At 40.1% G+C, this 22,682-nt stretch overlaps 2 protein-coding genes across 3 annotated transcripts in view; one reads left to right on the plus strand and one right to left on the minus strand.

Moving 5' to 3' along the window:
* LOC116705416 (E3 ubiquitin-protein ligase NEURL1) overlaps positions 1–8,574 on the plus strand; it is a 33,149-nt gene extending 24,575 nt beyond the window's left edge. Inside the window, exons 5-6 of the mRNA XM_032541589.1 lie at positions 3,793–3,972; positions 4,357–8,574. Coding sequence (XP_032397480.1) covers positions 3,793–3,972; positions 4,357–4,601 — 425 coding nt within the window. The 3' untranslated portion in view covers positions 4,602–8,574. The remainder of the gene's footprint in view (positions 1–3,792; positions 3,973–4,356) is intronic.
* Positions 8,575–12,556: 3,982 nt separating this feature from the next.
* Positions 12,557–22,682, minus strand: part of LOC116705260 (SH3 and PX domain-containing protein 2A) — a 50,831-nt gene continuing 40,705 nt past the window's right edge. The window contains exons 8-14 of one of the 2 annotated variants that reach the window (XM_032541264.1): positions 21,224–21,337; positions 18,242–18,325; positions 16,429–16,546; positions 15,998–16,320; positions 15,786–15,835; positions 15,039–15,158; positions 12,557–14,845 (exon numbers count right to left, since the gene is read on the minus strand). In XM_032541264.1, coding sequence (XP_032397155.1) covers positions 12,917–14,845; positions 15,039–15,158; positions 15,786–15,835; positions 15,998–16,320; positions 16,429–16,546; positions 18,242–18,325; positions 21,224–21,337 — 2,738 coding nt within the window. In that variant the 3' untranslated portion in view covers positions 12,557–12,916. The remainder of the gene's footprint in view (positions 14,846–15,038; positions 15,159–15,785; positions 15,836–15,997; positions 16,321–16,428; positions 16,547–18,241; positions 18,326–21,223; positions 21,338–22,682) is intronic. The other variant, XM_032541265.1, reaches the window with a different exon arrangement.

Consider the following 22,682-nt stretch of genomic DNA (forward strand, 5'->3'; position numbering starts at 1 on the left):
CAGTGCTTTCATATTCCTAGTCAATGTCAGGTGGGATGTCTTGTTGCCGTGTTCTTAAACTGTGGAGTAAACCCACAACTCCAAGCCAAAGAGCCAAACTATGACATCTTAGTTTGGCTCTTTGGCCTTTTCAGTAGAAGCAAGAAGAAGAAGTCCATACATAGACCCCCAGTTTATTAGCATTAGTTTTAGCAATAATTTGAATATTGAATCAAATCATGGTTCAATGAATTTGAATATATATCTACATGATGTCATTTGTAACTTTCTTTTCAAAAGATAATGCAGTCTGTGATCCTTGAATACCCACTCAGCCGAGTCATAAAATAGATTGCCCCCCTTTGCTGTCTGGGCTGCGCTGTGGCCTTTTATCAACTCATGTATCTCTTGGGATTCCACATTCTACCCTCTCACAGTTTGCATATGAATGTTAACTTTGCATGTTCAGTTGAACAGAATTCCTGTCAGTGCCATTTGATTCCAGCAGATTTCGCAGAATGATACAATATTACCTGAAGTCTATCACGCCTGGTGATGATTTCTGGGACTGTGGGACTGCATGCACAGTTTGATAGAATAGAACATATTATAATAGGTTTAGGAGGCTGTTGAAAATGTCTGTTTAATGAGAAGCAGTGGTTGGCTGTACCTTTTGGTATAATATTCATCTCAAACTGAATTTCTGGGTTCTTTTGATTTTGAAATGGAATATGAAAGCATACATGTTATGAACCATGCACATGTTTTGGTGATTATCACAGGCTAAAGATATGTTTTTACATATACTATATGCTTTTATTTTTTGTATATTGTAGACATTTTCACAGAATTTAGAGAATTAAAAAGTCTAGGGTATTGCTAGTTTATTTTTGGACATTTAACACATCTTCAGCAAAAAGGTAGCCTAAATAAACTTCACCATATTTTGAGCAGTTAAGTTTGAAATATTTTGTATTACCAGCTCAGTTTTGTAAGAGTCTTGCACTTAAAATATTTTAAATTCTCAATTTTTCATAAGATGGAGCTCAAGCATTGCTTGGACTTAATGTATTATGATGTCACTGTAAAAGTATGCAGAATGCAGCAAGCACAACTGTGAGCTGTGTGCTTTTGATTTGTTTAGAGTCACGGCCTGCAGATAAAGACAGTTTTTTGAAAACAATCTTCCTCCACCCCAGTGTTGTCTTCTGGCATGTTGATAATGACTCTGCCCCTTCTTTTCACAGGAAATTATTATTATAATTAGAGCCAAAGTTTTCTGAGATACTCAAGAGATGCTAAAAATGCATAGTTTTGTTCGAATTTGTTAATATTCTTTCTGGTAATATGTGTCTGCATTTTAGTTTCTGTCTCCTCTCTTTCATGTAGTCATTCAGACCAGGGTTGAGGAGGTTATTTTCTGTCTTGCGTGGGCTCTCAGCATAATGTATCAGGAGGGGGGCCTGTGATAGCTTCTTATGATGCCCTCCAAATGCATTATTAAAATGTAATTGCATGGAGGTTTGAGATGCTGGGTTTTCCACACACAGCTTGTTCCCTTAACACTGGTCCTTCAGTCTTCTCTTCCTTTTTTCCCTCCTGCATTTTCTTACCCTCTATTCTTTGGGGTATGAGCATTATTCGAGTCATTACCCACTCCAGCTGTGGGGAGTGCATTTGTGACGTTTTTGTTCACCCACTCGCTGCAGACGTATGCAGCGAGTTTCCATGGAAACATCTAGCCACTGAAGCAAGTGACAGTTTGTCATCGCTGGGTGTTGTCAAGCCTGTAAAGCGGAACAGATGGGAGGCTGTTGCTCTCACAGGGTCATTTTGTCCCTGTTATCTTTATGTCATGTGAGATATTTATAATCATTAATGCCCTTCAGTAGTCATGCATTTCCTCATTACAGGTGTCCTGCTGTGGGTTTACATACTGTATGTGTTCAGCTCTAATCTTAAAGCTGCTATAATCAGTATTTTTGTGTTAACTATTTATCAAATGAAAGTGGTCACTCATGGTGCGAAAAACCTACAGGGAATAATCACCTGACTGCAGCTCCCTTCAGCTTTACTGAACATTTGGGATCTTTTAACTCATTGCTTTAGTGTTCCGGCCCACACATATTTTGGTACACTCTCATCACTTTTATAGCATCGTTTTCAGCTCCATCAGGCAGCTGATTTTAGTGAGAAGCTCACACAGACATAGTTGGCGGCTAGCTAGTAAAGCATTTACATTTTCCCTCAGAGCTAAAATACTATACTGTACTGCATAACTAAATAGATTCACATACTCATTCCTGGTCACACAGCCAGCAGTAAATTCATAATAAAGGAGAAGATGAAAGGTACGCTTGATGAAAGGGTACATGAATAGACATGAAGGTTATCCATTCTTTCTTATTAGAGTCAACCAAGACATTTGCTAACAGCCCGGCTGCCACATAAGTCACAATGAGTAGATAATGGAAGGGTGTGTAAATGCTACAGTATGCATTCAGGCCTCTGTATTCACGCTAAAATATGATAATATAAAGAAGAAATAAATAGATGACTCTCAAAAAAGCATGTCTCAGCAAAGTGGTACAAGCACATTGATTCCAGCGCTAACCTTAAAAGCACACAATTTATAGAATATTTATAGAAGGATTTTGTATGGATTACTAGAGACCATGTTCATGCAGAATTTGCTACATCTGTTGATTTTTTTTTGCAGCAAGCTGATTGTTGCATGACTAAAAAGCTACTATGGTCTGTTTACATGGGCTGAAACTGAGACTGCAGTGGTTAGAGTGGTCCAAAGAAAAGGCATGAGGTCAGAGCATGGATCACAGCACGTAGCTAGAGTTATGCGACAAACTGTATACTTTTTCTTCTAACAACAGACCACATAAGTGTGTATTTTTCTTATTTTAAACCAACAGTATTTATTTTAGCAATTTCTCACCATCTGTGGTTCTTTTTTTTTGCTTTTTCTCCTCTCCACAATGTCGTTGTAGGGAAATTTGGATAAGCAAATTGTGGGATAGGATGTAAACTACCAATATTAGATTTGAAACATGAAAGGATGGTGGTGCCAAGTGAGGAGCCGGCCCGACAGTGTAGCAATATTTCTGCCATGGTCGGTTGAAGGACAATGTATGAACAACAATGGTGTGTGCCTTCCAGGCAGACTGGATCAGAATTTGTCTGTGGTATCGGGGTCAGTATTCTGGTCTGTGAGGAGAGATGAGCTGCCAATATGAAAACTGATGCCAGAGCCGGTGGTTATGGGGTGTGGATGGGGACAGATCACACAGGACAGACAACAGATAGTCTGTGAAAGCATTTTGTACCCTACCCAGAGGGATCATGGGCTCATAAAGGAGAGGGAGGGGGGGGGGGGGTGCTTTGGCGACTACACCAACTCATAGGCTCTTGACTCAATCACACACACCCACACACAGATGCTGTGGACACACAGTCATCTGCTTGGAGAAGAGATTTATGCTTGTGTGTGTGTGTGGGGAGAGGAGAGAGAGAGAGAGAGAGAGAGAGAGAGAGGAGAGGAGAGAGAGAGAGAGAGACGAGAGAGAGAGAGATAGAGATAGAGAGAGAGAGAGAGATAGAGAAGACATAATTGCCACCGACATCCACTCACCTCCATTTGCTAATTATCACCTCTGACTAACTTCTCAGAGTGTGAAAGATGGAACTATGTGATTCCCAGTTATGGAAGCATTGCATTTGGCTCTTTTGAACACTTCATTTCAATAGATTATATGTTGCTAAATCTTAGCTGTGACCCAGATGTCTCTTGTGTACCTTCAGGCTCATCTCCACACCCAGACCTTCGAGGCCCGTCGGTCCCTAGCTCCCCATCCTGTACACCCAACACCCCCACAATGCTTTGCAGCGGCAACTCCGAGCCCAACCTCAACACACCATTGAACATCAACCTTAATTCAAGCCTCAACTCCAGCTACTACACAGTGTTTTCCTCCTCCACAGGTGTGTCCAAGTGTTCCAGTTTACTTTTATATCTTTACCTGTCAATATCCTCTCAATCCTCATGTACATTCTTTTCACTATTTTGTTTTGTTTAAGAAACTGATTAAAATGCAGACATGTACAAGAGCAATAAAACTCTGTAGTACACAAACACTGACTGAACAGCGCCAAGACATTGACTCACAATTTTCATGTTAGCACATAAAGCAAATATTTACCTTGGTAATGTGAGCCAGTGATCCTCAACATCACTGCTGTCCCAAGCAGCAGACAGCATGACAGTTGTCTACATGAATTCCTTAGAAACCTTCTTCCATTTTTTGGTATTTCTTCTTTCTCACACTCACTCACACATCTTTAATGTCTTTCCTCTCATCACCTTAGGTACAACCCCAAGCTCTCCATTCTCCAGCCACCCTGAGTCCCCTACCTTCCCATCCTGCTCTGGCTCGTGGAGTGATGAATGCACCATTTGCTACGAGAACGTAGTGGACACAGTCCTCTACGCCTGCGGACACATGTGTCTCTGCTACACCTGTGGCCTCAAACTTAAAAAGATGGCCAACGCATGCTGCCCCATCTGCAGAAGGACAATCAAAGATATCATCAAGACCTACCGGAGCACGTAGGCTTGTGTTAGACAATGTGCTGCATTGTCAGGTTCAGCTCAAGGAGGTTGTCAAAGCCAAGTAAGAGTAAAGGTGGATGCAGCACAAGTAAAGCTTGCTTGTTTGTGTGTGCAATCTGGCTCAGGTACTCCACAGCAAGACTTCAAACTCCATCAGTAAAACATTTTATCTATGTCTAATACACATCCATGGAAAGCTCACAGTTCCTACCTGTGGCGTCTCAGTAAGGACCCAGCAATGAGATTCTTCTTACAGCATGATCAACAGAAACTACTACTGCAGGAACTGCTATTTACCTACTATTGCCCCGTGACAGTGATTTGTGCATCTGTTGAAAAGAAAAAGTCATCTGAAGAGGCATCTGTCCTACTTGCTGCAAAGTAACCCTTCATTCTACTGGTGATAGCATTGCTGCTAGCTAGTTTCACGAGAAGAGAAATTGTCCAGAGTAGCGGAAGAAACTAGGAGAATAAGTATGTGGTTTCACCAGCTGCTTCTCCACTGCCAGTCAGAGTGCAGAGTGCAGAGACCCCCCAGAGTGGGTTGTTCTAGAGTAAGAATCAATTCTATACGAAATCTCAGAGAAAAGATTTATTTGACGTTTTTTGAATGCTCCCAGAAGCCAGTGAGGAAGGAATAAAAAGAAAAAGTGTTTTTGCGATAAAAATGTTGCCATGCATCTAAAATAAGCCATTTTTTATGCATAGAATATACCTCTCCTGCAATAAAGCACAATGAAATGCCTAAACCTAAAGGGTAAATAATACATAAATAGCGTTTTGTCTGATACCTCCGTACCTGCTGTGGTTCTGTGAATTTTAGGCAGGGCGATATTGTGCAAAGGGTAAAAAAGTGTGAATATTGTCACCATAGAAGGTCACGTTCGCGGTGAATGAGAATGTAAATCAGGGAAAGGGAGTGAGGGAGGAAGTAGTAGAGAGGATGGTGTATGTTTGGGATGAAGACGGTAGGGATAGGCACCTTTTGCTGTGTGTCTGCACACTGCTCCAGTGCAAAGAAAGTGATTGTTCACTAATGCACACCACATACATCAGACATTTGTATGAAAGCCTGTCAAATGTAGGACTTGCATGAGTTGCATGTCCTTCTTTTTGGCGGCCACAGTAAGCCATCTACAGTTGTGCTCATAAGTTTATGAACCCACGCTAAAGTTGACTAAAAAGAGGAAATTGATCTTAATGCCTTAATTAAAAAAATCCAACCTTTAAGGACACCAATTTTCTTTGAGAATAAATAATGTATCGTAAATAAATAAATGTTCTTCCTTAAAATACAGGGGGCGTAAATATACACACCCGTCTGTTAAATTCCCATAGAGGAAGGCAGATTGTTTTTTTATTACTTCATGGATCCAGGATACTATACATCCTGATAAAGTTTCCTTGGCCTTTGGAATTAAAATAGCCCCACATCATCACATACCCTTCACCATACTGTACCTAGAGATTGGCATTGTTTTATTTCAGTTAGCCTAATAGATGGTTCGATTTGCATTGACAAATAATTTAATGGAAAGTACCCCATGCAAGAAACCCAATATAATCACACTATAAGTCACAGATGGCTTTGCTTACTTCAGGTTACTCACTTCTCTTTCCTATGTACATTAAAATAAAACATGAATATTTGCTTCAAGTGGTGACGCATTTTCGCATTCTTCAAGTGGAAAGAAAAAAATCCCACAAGTGCAGTGACAAGGATGTAGCTTGTTATTGTGGGGCTTGAATTTGCATATCAGTTGGGCGCCCAGATAGCTCAGTTGGTAGAGCAGGCGCCCATATATAGAGGTTTACTCCTCGACGCAGTGGGCCTGGGTTTGACTCCGACCTGTGGCCCTTTGTTGCATGTCATTCCCCCTCTCTCTACCCTTTCATGTCGTCATCCGTCCAGTCAAAAGTTAAAACCGAAAATGCCCAAAATAATCTTTAAAAAAAGATATTTGCATATCAGTTTTTGAGTGCTGCTCTTTGTCTCTAAAAGCAAACTCCAAGGACATTTTCTCGACTAATGTCATACATTATGTACTGCTTTGAACTGCTAAGAAATAAAAGCTATTTTCAGGTGTTATTTTGGCCTTGCTTGTAAGTGTTGATTGTTTTTTTTACAAGGTGATGAAGCTCGTCATTTCACCGCTGTTGAGGGAAAATTAACAGTAATGTTGTGTAATGTTTGAGTTACATTTTCTTGTGTGCCTTTAAAAAGAGAAGTCTGGACACACATTTGGTCTGTTAGGCTCCTCACTGTGAAAACCAGGAGGTTCATATTCATCTTCATGTCACTCTTACACTCTAATGTGAGCAGGTGGAACCCCACAACTTACCAATTCAAACATTTTAGTGTGCTTAATATCAGTGTGGGAATTTATTCACTGCTAAAAGATCAAATGTTTAAATATTGCCTTCTCTCCTCTGTCACTGCATTGCATAATACTGGAATTTTGTTGTGCTTGAGAGATGCTCAGCCTTTTACATTTCTACCTGTTTTTTTTTTTCCTGACCAAATATGACCTAGCAGAAATAAGACATTTGTGAAAACAATTTTGATAGAAAAATAGGATTGACAAGTGTAATATTAACTGTACATTATGTGGTTTATTTATTTTGTCAATGCTACTATAAAGAAGTAACACTGTTTGTTTTATATGTATGGCTATAGTGCCCAAAACATAAGAATATTGTTTATTTTATTGTTGCGTAGTTAAAGATTGTAGAAAACATTATTCTCCCTGAAAGGCTTTGTGAATCTGTCATCTGATTTTCACTTAAAAGAATAGTTTGGCATCTTGGGAAATACAGTACACTTATTCACTTTCTGGTGGGGGGATGAGTTTATTAACTTAAGTACTATACTGTACTGAAAAAAATGTGGATACTTGTATTTTACAGAGTATTTTCAAATTACACTACTTTATACTTTTTTTTACTTACACACAAATGCACCAGTACTTATAATTTCTGCAATATTGTATATCATAAAATGACTCTGACGGGAGTACTTTTACTTTAAGTGCATTTGACATTGTGGTATTAGCGTACTACTCCTACTTAAACAGCTCTAATCAATATTTTTTGAATAATGTATCAAGTGACAATGTGAAAGTGGTCTCTAATTATCAACTAAATCCGCAGCTGCCCTCTGCACCAAACTCCAGACAGAGACAGTTAGCATCCAGCTGGTGAACATAGTAAAGCATCTAGCAGCTAAAGAACCAGGCATTTCAATCAGGAGTTGGTGGAGACCAAAAATAGAGTTTAAATATTAAGCTAAAGACAGCAGCTTACTTAGGCTACTTAAACTAGCATAAACGGGTAACTTTCTGGAGTCTCTGCTGGTTGCCTGGCAACTGCCGAGCCAAAAACTAGTCTGAACAACAATGGCACACGCAGTATATAAAGTGTTAAAAAGTAAGTGTTAGAGGGGCATGTAGGCAGATTTTGCTACCTTTGAACGTGCCAGGCTAGCTGTATGAGTCTTTATGCTGACCTAACCATATGCTACTTGTGGCAATTGATCGGATAATTTCTTTATTTTATCCATCTCTTCGCCAGAAAGTAAAAAACGTGACTCCCAAGCTATCAAACGTTTCCTAAATGCCATATACTAAATTATGCTATTAAAAAGGAATACAATGTGTAAAGTTGGCATTTGTTACCTACTGGTAAAATGATGTGTCCTACTTGCAGATTTAAATTCTGTCTTGAATTTGTGTTATAGGGAAGCAGGCAAAAATACTTCCCATATTATGATAATTCTGACTAATCCTGTTTTTCAAATGGGACCAAATATATCCCATCCAAACAAAACAAAACCAGCAAATGAGTAAAGGTTGTGCATTTTGGACAGGAAAATCCTAACTTTGGTTTCCTGGGCTTGGGATTTCTATTAGTCGTTATAAAACGTTCTTAAAGTGGTTTAATTATGTTCATTTTGTTAAATAAAGTTAAAGTCTGAATCACTGGCTTTATTTCATATTTCTTGCATTAAAACAGGTAGAGCTCACCCAGCTCTTCTTAATGTACAAGGAAAACCTACCCCCTACATTTGTTCACGCATTCGACTGAAATTGGTCATTATACAAATGGTTGATGTATCTTCTTGTCCAAGAAAATTTAAATTGGAGTCCAAGAACAAAAAAGCAGCCATCTTTCAGATGCATAACACAATCACTCATCACAGTAGTATACTTGACTAACACCCAGCCATATACTATAGGAATAACAAAGGCAAGGGCTTTTAGTAAACAGCTATAACTCACAGATAAACTGTTTAGAGTTGTGGTATGTAGACCTGGCCAGAGTGAACATCATCTGTTATTTACTACCTGCGAGCCTGGCTCTAATGCAGCACTGTTTTATGCTGCACTCCAATACAACCTATGACGTCCAGACATGAAACAGGCAGCTGTGGCTGCTGTTCATGGCCAATTGTCCTCAGAGGTGAGGGGGAAATACACAGCCAGGATGTGTGACAGTGACATGAATACAGTATATCTCACTGGTGTCTGTGTACATAGACTTTCCACTCAGACCTCTCAGTGAACCTGGCTGACGGCCTTCTGAAGGCTTAAGGGCTTGGCAGACTTGTTTGAGCTGTGTTGTGGTATCTCCTTTAGACAGCCGTTTGGTCAAACACAAACCCTTTCTATTAAGTTATAAAATTTGTATTCCAAAAAAAGCACGCTATCGATTTTGAATTTCAATGAGACATCAGACAGTCAGACTTTGAGTTTGTTCCTCTGTTGTAGTTAAGGCTTAAAGCTTTTGGTGTTCAGTGTGATGTAAAATCCTTTCCTCAGTGAGATGTGCAGAGTTGAGGGACAAGCTGTGAGGAGAAGTACAATTATATATAAAAGTATAACTTTGTTCAAAGTGCAAGACTGATCTCACCTCGCCCCTACATAATCTAATTACTGCGTTGATGAAGACAGACATAAAGGTTTGTGACGCTGTGCTCAATCTGGAGTGAGAAGCTGAATGCTGCTGCCCTCCGGAGGCCAGAAACTACCCCAGCACCTTCTCCAGATTAAAGAACGCCTCTCACTATTATTTCTGCACAATACAACATATGTTACATTCTGCGGTTTGATTTTCACCATACAATACAAAAATGTGTGACACAATGACTGACACATCTCCTCATTTGAAGTTATAAGCCTTTCAGGGTGTCTTAATTTCACCTGCCAACATCTTGAATTTCCATTTTCCCCTTTACAGTATAACTCCTGTGATTTATCATTTGCAATGAACACATATTCTAAACATCAGTGCAACAAGCAAGCAAATACAGATACACAGCCAGCAGACAAACATAGTATAAAGATGTGCAACAGGCACCCATAACTTATAGTTCCACGCCAGTGAGTGTAGTATGAGATCCCAATAGAAGAAACCAAAAGCCAACTGGATGGACACATTTGACATTTAATTCCAGTACGGTCTATGGCTACAACTCTGTCAGTTGATGCTAAATTTAGTAGGCAGTGACCACAGAATGAAAGCCATCTAAACCAAAGTCAAACATGCAGGTTCTTCTGAAGCTGAGGCTGCCTGGTGAGGCCAATCAATGTGAATTACACCACTATCTGGCTCAGTGTTATGGGTAAGAAATGAAAGGAAACCAAATGTGATCTAATTTATTTCCATAACAAAATCCAGCTGGAGAAAAACTTTAGCTGTATATTGCATATGCACAGATGTGCGTTTATACTGGCTATAAACATTCAATATTTAGATCTTCTACTTATTCCAATGCATAAAGCTCTTAATGCAACACTAGTGTGAGGCTTAGCACTTCTCAATTGACTTTTATAAACAGTAGTGGTGATTGTCACAAAATGCCACATTTGAGGAGCATTAAAGTCATAAACATTTGCTTTGTAAATCTATTGTTCTGTGCTCTCCTTTGAGAGAAAGCCAGATGTAGGCTACGTTTATATTTTTGGGGTTTATGGCTACAGAAGAGGATTTGGTCTTTTTTTTAAATTGTGAAAACATGTATTTGAGTTCTGAGTTTAAAGTCAGAATTCTGAGAATGAAGTCAGAATTTTAAGAATAACGTCAGAATAATAATAATAAAAAGATTTCTAAGAACTAGGCAGAATTCTGACTTCTAAACACAGAACTCAATAATTTTCCTTACATGTGGCCCTAATCCTCTTCCGTAGCCAACTATACAACCAACATTAGCTTTCCTGCTAAAGTATCCTTCTCAAAGAAACACATGGACACGTTGTCCTACACCTTCGGTTGTTGAACGAGCCACCAAACAAACACCATTCGCCACCAGGGAAAAGTCCACTGCTAGCACATGTGCTAGCATCGGTTAGCAGGCCAGATAGCTAATTAGCTGCTTAGCTGCAGCTCATTAAACACAGCACGTTAACGTACCTGTATAAGCCACTTGGGTCCAGACAGATGTTGGTGGTGTTACTCTTCAACACTAACACGCTGTCTGCCCATGCCATTTACTTCTTCCAGCTACCGTCAGTCAAACGACACCGCCTCCAGAATAGGAGCCTTTCTGATATTTCCACAAAGATTGTGTTCTTCCTTTTAATAATTACAAACTATTCCCATTACATTTTAAATAAAAAGGGAGAAGTCTAACTAAATGGGATTTCAATTGGATTTAAAGATTTTCCTCAAAATAACAGTTGTTGTTTTTTTATCAAATAATTAAAGTACACAGACAATATATGGCTTCCAACTTACAGAGTTACATAAGAAATAATACCAATACTATTTTTTCTTAGTATTTTAGGGGTAGTTTAGCCTTTTATTTTGATAGCAGACAGTAGAAAATGAGGAGGGATGTCATGCAATAATTGGCTCTTGGGCTTGAAATGGGGACATTGCGATTACACAGTCTGCAATTTACCCCTGGGAAAATAAATTGTTAACTTAGTTAACTATGTAGATTTCTTAAGTAATGTCTAGCATTTGGCACTAGTAGCAACTGCAAATTTGATTAAAGCAACCCAAACATTAATAATTTGACTATATGAAAAAGTATTGCGTCCCCTTTTATATAATTATTACTGTTAAATGAAATCCGGCTTATTCATAAGAACACATTTGGAACATGAGGGGTGGTGTTGATTAATGGGTAATTGAGTTCATCTGAACTTGCTTTGGCTTGCTTTGGGAGTACAGGACATGAGATACACTGTACTAGAGGACCAAAACTGGTGTGTGGGAAAACAGTAACTACGAGTGATGGAAATTTAATAAAAAAGAAAGTACTAATGATTGTTTGAAAGTGCATTTATTTATTTCTTTGGGCACTTCAGTTATCTTCACTGGTCCCACAGTTAACATAAAACAAAAGGGAGCATCCCAGTACTGCTGCAGCTGAAGAGTTGTGTCAAATTTACTGCCCAGCAGAAATTCAAAATGTTATCATAATTAAAAGAGCCATTCTAAGAACTGTGTTAGCGGTTGTAAAATGTTTTTCATCAGTACATTTCTTACAATATTAATACAATAAGTAATAGTATGATTTTTAAGTAATGAATAAATATAAGTTTCACTGACAACAGGGAGGTTTTAGTTTTGGACATTTAGCCTTTGAAATGAATACAAAAACAACATCTCAAGGGGAGATCAGGGATTGTTTTTCATTTAAGTGTAAGAAAATACTGTAATAATCAGAGATGCTCACAAATTGTTTCGTTAGCACAATATTACACAATTAAATGGATTAAATATTTCACATAAAGGTGACATTCAGTATAAGGAGATATTTAAAAAAAAAAACATGCAAACAGAGAGCACCAAGGTGAGACTAACACAAAGCAGCTTTGGCAACAAATGAGATTTCCTTTATGGAAAGGAGGAGAAAAAGGTCTAACTTCAACAGCTCAGGGCATCGTCAGTATAATGAATCATTTCAAACATGCAGTAAGCTTTAAATGCTTAAAATGTTGTTGTTTTTTAAAAATTACAACAACAAAAAAACTTACTGAGAAAGGTTCAAGGAGTGGATACAAAATTACATCTTTGTTCAAGTTAAAGGTAACCACTGAAGAATATTATCAAATCATTTTTTGCTCTCTGGTGTTCTCTTTGGCTGGGTCACTAAGTCCCAATTTCAGGCACTGTATAGTGAAGATTTATTTTACCAGATGTCTTATTTCATTTAAATGTCACAATTTGATATGGCTGCTCATTTTGGCAAAGGTGCCAGGTAAGACTTTAATCCGTTTTAGGGTTTGCCTTTTTTTCACAAAATAAATGCATCTGTTTGAGTAGTCTTTACACGCATGTTCAGAGTTCTGCCAGCTCTCCACATGAGTGCTAGTGCTTTTTCTCGAGGTAATTTGAGGGAACCCATCCTTTCCTTGGTCTGCCATTGTCCAGAATCTTGCAGTACCACCATCCATTGGGGTTTCTGTCCAGGACCTCCAGACTTGTCCCCTCAGGAAATCCCATGGTCTCCTCGTCGCCATGGTAATCTGCTATGGAGACATATACATCACTGAGGTTGTTATGAATGATGTGGGGCTTTGGTTTCACTGTGGATACAGGGAAGGAATTCTTTTGAGAGTTGAGACCGAGAGATTCAGAGCTACCGGTACCAGATCTGTTCCTTTTGGGTAGCGCGATGTTGTTTGGCGGCAGGCTGCGTGGAACAGTGCCGAAGGAGGCGTTGCGTCGCACTGTGGGGCTGGCACGATGGTGGTCCGTGGAGTTGAGTGACTCGTTTCTCCTAAGAGAACCAACAGGGCTGGGGCCGTCCCTTATTGGGGCTGATATGAAGACAGACTGAGGTCTGACGACCTGCTGCTGTATGGTGCTATTCTGCTTCCGTGAACCAAACAAGCTGATGGGTTTGGCTAGGCCACCTGGAGGCTTGGAGGGGATGGGTGGGGTGACCTTCTTTAGGTTTTGATTGATGTTGTTCAACGCCTGCACCCTTTGTTCATTCTTCTCCAGGCTGTTGGACTTGCTTAGGCTTTCAGGTTTAGTTGGGGTGCCATCAGATTCAGACCCTGCCATGTCATCTTGTTGCCTGACGGGCTCCAGGAAGTAAGTCGGAGCCCAACCCTCTGTGTCTCCCCAGCGGACATACCACCAGCCACTTTCCTGCTTCTCCAGCACTTCCACCTCCACTCCAGCAGGGAAGCTGAGTTCAGTCTCTTGGACTTTCACATAGGGATCTGTGGTGCGATACAGGCTGCATCCTTCAAGGTCAGAGTCTCCCCGGCTGCCTTTAGAATAGATGGAGGAGAGATCGGACGTGCTCTGAGAAGAGAGGGAGTCCTCTGATGAGATGACTGAAGCTGTCTCAGAGTCCTCCCCTTTAGTTTTGGTGCCATTCTTCAGCTGCCCTGTTGGCCGCAACTGTCTTCTCAAGGTGCTGATGTCCATCTTCTCGGCACTGGATGCCTTGGCTAGTTGTGGTTTAGGCCTCACCACTGGCTTTAGTTTAGAGGAAGACTTGATGGAAGAGGATACCTTGCTTTCATCTTGGTCTTTTTTAGTTCTGGACAGATCTGGGGTGGACTCAGTTGAAGCAGATTTAGGACTGGATGCCTCCTCAGCTTTGGCTGAAAATGGGCTCCCATTTAAGTCTATCTTGAGCTTATTACCTGTACGTCTCCGCCCACCTGATGTCGGGTTTGCAGTCTTGCCAGTTTCTGACAAGACACTTGTCTTTGAGGAATTCGAGTCCCTGCTGCACTGCCGCTCTGGCACCTCCCTGAAGGGTTGGAAGCCGTCATTCTCATAGATGCACTCTCCCTCTCCCTCTGCGTCCCCCTCTGCCTCGTGGCCATCTTCAAATGACTGGCACATCTTGAATGAGGCACTGTGGAGAGACGAAGCCGGAGAAGGCTTGGAGGACAGGTGGGATCCTTTCTCTGAGGAAGTGTTCTCAGTTTTTACATCCACCAAGGAGCCTTCTCCCCTGAGAAACTCAAACTCAGACTCCATGTCCAGATCGCCAATGGCAGGGACATCATATTCTGGCTCTTCATACACCGGCCTTCCAGGAGACACAGGGGACTCTGGAGCTTCAGAACCGGGGCTGCTTGGAGGTGCAGTTTCCACTGAGTCTTGTTTTTTGACAGGCGGAGCTGGGGGTGGAACTTTCGGGCGGCACAGAGTGCTTGTTCTACGATTCAGGTTGGGCTTTTTACGTTTGTCAATGTATGAACAGGGAGCCCAACCCTCCTTCTCGCCTATGTGGACGTACCACCAACCACCAGAGTTCTTCTCAATGACCTAAAATGCATTTTCAAAAAAGAGAGTCTTTATACGATGGCATTTTATACATTTTTATTTGATTTAAATTCATAGAGAAGGCATTGTTTTAACTGAGCTGTGATGAATAAATTGATACAGCAAGATTTATATGGTTGATTTCCAAACTTAAGCTGTTCTTGTTACTGAAGTTAACCCTGAAAAAAGTGCTTACCTCTGCTTTCTGTCCTCCATTGAAAGTGATACCATCAGATATACAGGACTGGAAATCCGCAATGGTATAATACTCGGCTTCAACTGTAGGGGGCTCTGGTGGGGAAGGTAACTGAAATCCCTAAGCACGGAAGAAATTGGCACTGTTAGACGTCCTGTCAGTGGTGGAAGATAACACAAGGGTACTCAAGTACTATACTCAAGTCCAGTTTTGAGGTGCCTGGGCTTTACTTGAGTAAAGCCATTTCATGCTATTTTACATTTGTACTGCACTCATATTTGAAAGGGAAATATTGTACGTTATTCCCCACTACATTTACAGTATCTGACAGCTGCAGTTACTAGTTACATTTCAGATTAAGATTTTCACCTTCTTGACTTCTGGCCGCTTACAAACAAAAACAGCATCTGATTGGGGCTCCTTGTAACGTTTAGATATCTACAGTTGAGCTGAACAGATGAGCTGTTAGCATTTCCACCAAAGACAGATTTTACCTTTAAACTTCTCAGACTTTAAATGATTGTTTAAGTAACATTTAATATATGATTATATTGTTTTTTGTACCCTATATCTTATCTCCCAACCCCTCAGATTCAACTTTTGAGAGGGGGCCTGACCCCTAAAGTATTAAAAACCACCTCCATTTTGACCAGCCATTGCAGTAAAATACAGCTTACACACTGATGCATTAATAACAATCAATGTCATGTAAAAGGGATGGATGGATGGTTAAAATATCACTCTTACCAAGGTTGCATCTCTTCGAGGAGGAGGTTTTTGTCTGAGAACTGGAGAACCTTTAAGAACAATTGCAGAGAAAAACATTTACATTCAAGAATAGACATTTATAAAGAATGACTTTTTTTAAGTTTGAAATTGAGTAATTAGTAATCTACTATAACAGACAGACAGAAATTAAAGTTATGACAAATTCCAACTTTAACAGTGATATGGCTAACCAATTTCCACCCGATGAGGGGCGATGCGGGCTACAGCTGGTGAGGCAGGCTCTGCTTTACTTTTTCCATTCTGACTAACAGGGCTGGAGTCAGCACAAGGGATTGGAAGGCTGATCTCCTTCTTGGCCGCCTGGGGGCTCTCTGGGACTCCTTCAATCTGCACATCTTTTTCACTCATGGCCTTCTTGTTGAGCAGGTTACTGATCTCCATGATGTTTCCAATTATCTCCACTGGGCCTGTCACGGTCTTCTTGCGGGGAGAGAGATCATCTTTCATCTTCTTTAGGTAAGAGGCTGGAGCCCAGCCCTCTTTATCCTGGTACCTGTAAAGTATGCAAGAGAGGAAAATAAATAACATCTTTTTAAAGAAGTTTAATTTTTACAGTTTTATGGAAATAAAAACTGTCTAAAGCAAGTGAGCAGAAGTTTACCTAATAAACCACCAGCCTTCCAGGTTCTTCTGAATCACCTCCACAATGACGCCTTTCTCAAAAGCTATTTCATCCTTGCCCTGGCTGGAGTAGGGCTGCACAGTTACGTACTTCTCTTCTGCCAAAGCATGAACAGAGAATGACAACAAAGCTAAGATTTTGAGATTTGTGAAAACAAAACATTATATATTGCTAAATTATTAATATTACACAGATGCTATGTACTGCATATGAAATTATTGTTATATAATGCATAGCAAAAAATCAACTGTGGTCAAATCAGTCGTCACAACCAAATCATATTCATAATGGGATCAACAGTTGGTTGACCATGAAACACAACATTCCCGCCCTGCCTCGTTTCCCTTCTTTCTATCCCCTCATTTCCTGTCATCTCTCTAATATCACCTATCCAATAAAGTCCATACAAAATAATGAGCACCACTGCATATTCCTCAAAATGTATCGAACAAGGGGAACTACAGCTCATCCGCCAGCAGTGTCCTTGGCCTTGTGACAGCAAGCATCTCCAAACTCAGCCCATAATAGAGCGCATTGGCTTCCTGCTGATTTATGCATTCCCATGAGGCAAAGGGGCAGAGCAAAGACATCATTTCCTGTCATTATAGCAATTCCTGCCTAAATGCAGACGGCACATGGAGAAGAGGTGTGTTAAAAAAAAAATGCAACAGGAAGCAACATTCTGGTGACACACTATTCCCTTTTCCTTCTTCCACCCATTTCCGAGGTTGTGGTGTAGCTGAATTGGTGTGGGATAGTAAATCCCCTTTACTGGCAAAAACTACAGTAGGCTCCAAGGATAAAGATATTTCTGTACGCTTTTTTTTTTGCCTGGTTCTTCTGGTCTCTTTGTGTCAGGTCTGGTAAAACGTTTTCCTCTTACCAACTTCTTTCAAACAATATCCAGCAGTGCAATGAAGGGAAACTCTGAATCCGATGTTATGTTAACCACAACACTCATAGCCTGCATCAACTTTATAAATGATTCTTGTGGAGTCAGCAAAATATCTGCCTTTTTTTTATTTATTTTTTAAACACAAAGCAGGATTTCAGCTCTAGGTTGGAAACAATTCTCTCCCCACTCCAGAGAGTAGCCTCCACTGCCAAGCGTTAAGTTTGGACGGAATTCAATAGCTTATCCTCACTCCACTGTCAGCAATCCAAATGCATCTCCTGTGAAAAAAAGAATCCTTGGCCGTGGTAAGAAGAACATGTGCAAGTTTATGAATAAGTGAGAGATTTGCTCTTTGTTTATCTGTCAATAGTGGTTGCTATCTGCACCACAGCAGGATAAATGTCTGTTTCTACTACACCAAAAAACTACATGCATGCTTCATTTGCTCATAAAAAAGCAAAATATGGCTCTATAATGCAGCATAAGGCATTTTAAAGTCTATTATACAATTACTTTCAAATGAGTAGGTAGTTTCTGTGATTCTGGGAAGGCTGGTTTTGGCACAGAGTGCTTAATTATAACGACATGCTTACAAAAAGCAATTTGGTAACATAATTTGAGCTTAGCATCAATAATTGGTGTGTATAAAGTTGATGATTTCACCTTTGCTTTCCAGGCTCATTTCATATTAAAGCCAGTTAGTGGTTAGTTGTAGTGGATTGTGGCTCATGATAAATGCATTTGCTGGAAGAAAACATGGGATGAAAGACTGAACAAATATGTGCATGTGGAGAGGGAGGAGATGAGCCATGTGGTAAGAGACAATAAGTAAGGCAGGGTGGGGGGGACAATAACAAAAGAAGGGAGAGAGGTGATGAAGCATCTGTCTCAGTTCACCTCGGCTCTGCTGCCGGCTGATGACACCCCCCAACGTCCATCTCCGGTCCAGCCTCTTCAGATGAGCCTTATGCCGCTTAGTAACTGACAGACATAGGCAATGACCAGATGACAACAAACAAACAAACATGGGAGACATGAAGAGCAAGCACAAATGTTACACAAACACAGCGCACAAATGACATGGATCCAAACAGAAGAACCCCATTATTAGCTACATGGACATAAAGACAAGACCACAAAGCAAAACATGGTGGACAGTTAGAGTGGACAGATGGAGGTTACAGAGGAAATGTTAAACCCAAGAGGTCTTCTCTGTGGCTTGTAATTAGGAGTTGTTAGCATGGTTTTCCCATCCTGTATTAGAGCATCTGGGACACACATTGCTGCTGCAAGAATGCCATCCAATTAATAGAGTAGCTGAGAGTGCAGCTGGTTGGAGCTATGCGCCTCAGAAGGTCTACATTTCCCGATGCCTTTTGTAGGTAAAACAATGGAGATGGGAATTATTTCAGCCAACTGTAAGATCTTGTGTCACCTACCAAAATGATGGGGCACCAATAAATGATCGTGTGTAGGAAAAAGAAAATATTTTTTATCACTCTTCTTAATTCCGATGGTAGGAACATCAGAAAGAATCAGAGACCATGTAAAATAATAATTCTCAGTTGTTTATGTGATTAAACAAAAACGAAAAAAAACTGTGTGTGTGTGTGTGTGTGTGTGTGTGTGTGTGTGTGTGTGTTCCTGCGTGTGTTTTTTTGTCTACCTCCTTCCCGTCTTTCCTCTCATTTTTTGGCCCTGGGATGCGTTCTCTGTCTCAGTGGATTGTTTGTAATTGTTTGTCACGGTTTGTTTCTTAAACATATAAAAAACAATTAAATTTGATCACAAAAAAAATAGAGACTTTTTGGGAAATATTATTTGCTTTCTGGCAAAAGATTGGAGGAGAAGATTGATTCTATGCTCATATCTGTATTATAAATATGAAGCCACTGTGAGCCATTGTTTAGCTTAACTTAGCACAAAGACTGGAAGCATGGGTAGCCTGGTTCTGTCAAAAGGTCACTACAAATTACAAAATAAAACTTTATTTTTAATTCATACAAAAAACGGGTGTAAAAAAATAACAATTCAAGATTTTACTGGGGTTATTGTACTGGACCGGCTTTTGTCTCTAAGCAGTTGCCAGTTAACCAGCAGAGACTCCAGGGAGTTATTAGTTCCATTCAAACTATTTAGACATAATGTGTTCATTTGTGAGCTTCTAAAGATGATGGTAGGTGGGTTTAATAACCGTCAGACAGCGCTAGACTAGTTTGCTTCTTCCCTTTATGCTAGGCTAAGCTAACTGGCTGTTTGCATTATTTTCATATTTACCAGAGCTACATTAGACTGGTATCAATCTCCTCATTTCCCAGAATGTCTAACTATTCCTTTAGGCTATATGTTTATTTTTGTATTAAATGTGATCAAAACAAGGACTAAGTGGATTTGTATTTAATTCCATAAGTGGGTAAACTCACAAAAACGTTCATGAATTCCAAATGCAGTTTTTCCAGAAACGTGCAATTGTTCCGTGACAATGTGGTAGCCCTGACGACCAAAGAACTGACAAGAGGTGCTTTATGAGTTTCTCATAACTGACAAGACACACATAAACACTAATAACACTGACAGATTGTCCCTCCTGAAACACCCTGGCAGAAAACTCCAGCTATCTCTGACAGAGCAGATAAGGAGTGTTGGGCGTATTGGTTTACATTTGTGTCTGTCTGTGGTCATACATTTGGGATATGCATACATGTTGAAATCTTCTGTTGATAAATCTGTATTCCAAATGGGGAGAAAAGGACCTATACACATATTTAACATATTGTGAAACAGTAAAACTGTTTAGCCTCATTATTCTGTGTTCTCTCTCTCTCTCCCTCCATCCTTGAGCCATAAGATATACAACACCAAAGGGGGTTCTGGGTGCCATTGTTACAGAGTATAACAATTGTACAGCAAAAAATGTTTTGGCCAAAGTGCTGGAAAATCTTGATGTTTGTTTGGAAGTGTAATGCGTCACTTAATTTCCGTGCCTTCAGTTTTTGTAGTTTCTCAATGCTGCATAATCTTAACAAACAAGTTGCAGATGCTGCATTACCTGTTAGCTATCAAAGGCTGATGATGTGACACTAATATAGCTCTATGATTAAAATGCTTTCTCCACTAACATTGAAAATGCTTGAAGAATGAGACGATTGCTTGATAACAGTATGTGACAGAGCCATCAAGATGATTGCATTATTGTTGCCGTTTCAGCTTTACATTTGTCAGCATTATATTCTGGCACACCAAACTCCACATAGGTGTGTTTCTTTCTCAGGGCTTTGGATTGCTCTGACGCCAGTAAGCTCAAGAAACGTAATATTAACACTTGTTTACTGTATTGTAACTTATCTGCAATATCTGCACAATGATATGCAGACATTGCATGAAATGCATAATTCATGCCAGAGCTTGTTTTTTAACTTACGATAACCAAAACGTAAGTAGCATCACTAGTAAAACATTCTCATGTTTTATTCCTTACTGCTGATAGAAACACATGCCTCTTTCATGAGCTCAGTCCACGGAGGTCATATCACTTAATATTGCGCTGCATCTCTACTGTACAGTGCATTACTGTACAGTGCATCACATCACTTCAGTGGTTGTGGTCTGGTCTCTCCTGGCACTCCTCCTTGCTGTTTACCTAGGCCTGAATCTGCACTCTGTTCAAGCGTGCTTATGATGGCAAGCAGACAGAGAGAGGTGTTCACACCAGCCTGGCGTGAGCCGTTAGCCGTTAGGCTAAGCAGGTACGGGTTTGCTCCATTTTGTCAGAGATCAAAGACTGAGGATTGAGAGCAGAGGTGGTGTCTCTGTGGGTATATAACAGAGGTTGAGTTTGAGTGTGGGTGGGCAGAGGCAGGACAATTTGCATGGACTTACCTTCCCCAGCTTTAGAGGCCCCCAGCTCCAAGTCATCCCGTGTGCCACTGTGGGAGTTGAGATAGGTAGCAGGGACCCAACCCTGCTCTTCTGAGGTGCTGACGAACCACCAACCTGTGGAAACATACAGAGGATGAAAATCACCAGAACTATGTAGAGTATACTGAAATAGGTGCATAGTGTGCAGGATGTTTAACAAACATGTCCTACAATGCATTACATAACAAGATAAGAGGATTTGTTAAAAATGTTTGGGCCTGTGATAAGAGTCCCACCCCAAAAGTACACATAATAAATCTCCACAAGCACACATGACAACTGCTGACGTGACCATAGATATTCTAGTGTGCTTATATCTGCCGCCAAATCACTTGTATCTTTGTTTTAGTCATTGAGCAGTGATTTGATCCAATATTTCAAATGACAGGGAGGAGCAGCAAATGAACATGAAGATGAGGAACTTAATTGTGTTGCCAACAGAATCTTTAACTATCAGGGACAAGAACATCAGTGGGAACACTGCCAGGCTGTAGCTCAACACGTAAGGAGGTCATATTCAACCTGCGTTTCATCAGGATCAGTCATCATTCTGAGTTTTTCTAAAGTGATGTTTAAGCCAAAATAACCATTTGCAATGTTAACTTGTTTCCTCTGGGTATGACAGCATTGCTCCGGCAACTGCTTTATGACAAATGCCTCAGCTGGAAGGGTGCACATACTATACAAAGTAATGTTTTACTTAAAAAAAATCTGATCCCAATAAAGTGAGTGGAGTACAGTAACCCACTGTGTTACATAAAAGGTGTGCTGTAAAGGGCCTTGTGGCAATTGTAAAGCACATATGTACACGAATCAAAACATTTTAACTTGTGCTTAATCACTTCCACAAAATGTCAACCTGCATTTGTGGGTGACAACGCTGGCACAAAAACTGTCCTGTGTGGTATGCCACACATAAGCTATTTGTTGTGGTAACGGGTATAGAATATGGCTGACAGCTGTCTTGACAAGCCATAAAGAGGATATAAGTGTTCCATCATACTTTCACAGCTGGTCCAAACATCCAGTGTACATTTTCCTATAGAAATGGGGAGTTATGAGGTAATTTAGTCGCACACAATTCATAAATGAAGCAGAATGTGGTAAGATAGTAAAATTGTCTTACTTAACTGATGGTAAAGGATGAGGCAAAATTATATGAAGCGAATATGGAAATAACAGCAACAAGAGTATAGACCCCTATATTAGGCATTTGTGATTCATCTGCATTAGTGAAATATGTCATGCGTCATAATTAGGTTATAGTAATTAGGGTTAAGACTGTTACAGATTAGTAGAGGTTATTACTGGTGTTTGAGGAAGATAGGAAATTACAGTGTGTCATCCCGTTATGTTAGATCTGCTTTATGTGGAGATTGAAAAAGTACAATAAACAACTTGTCTTTCAAACCTTCTGGAT

Source organism: Etheostoma spectabile, chromosome 17 (assembly GCF_008692095.1).
Source record: "Etheostoma spectabile isolate EspeVRDwgs_2016 chromosome 17, UIUC_Espe_1.0, whole genome shotgun sequence".
NCBI classification, from domain to species: domain Eukaryota; kingdom Metazoa; phylum Chordata; class Actinopteri; order Perciformes; family Percidae; genus Etheostoma; species Etheostoma spectabile.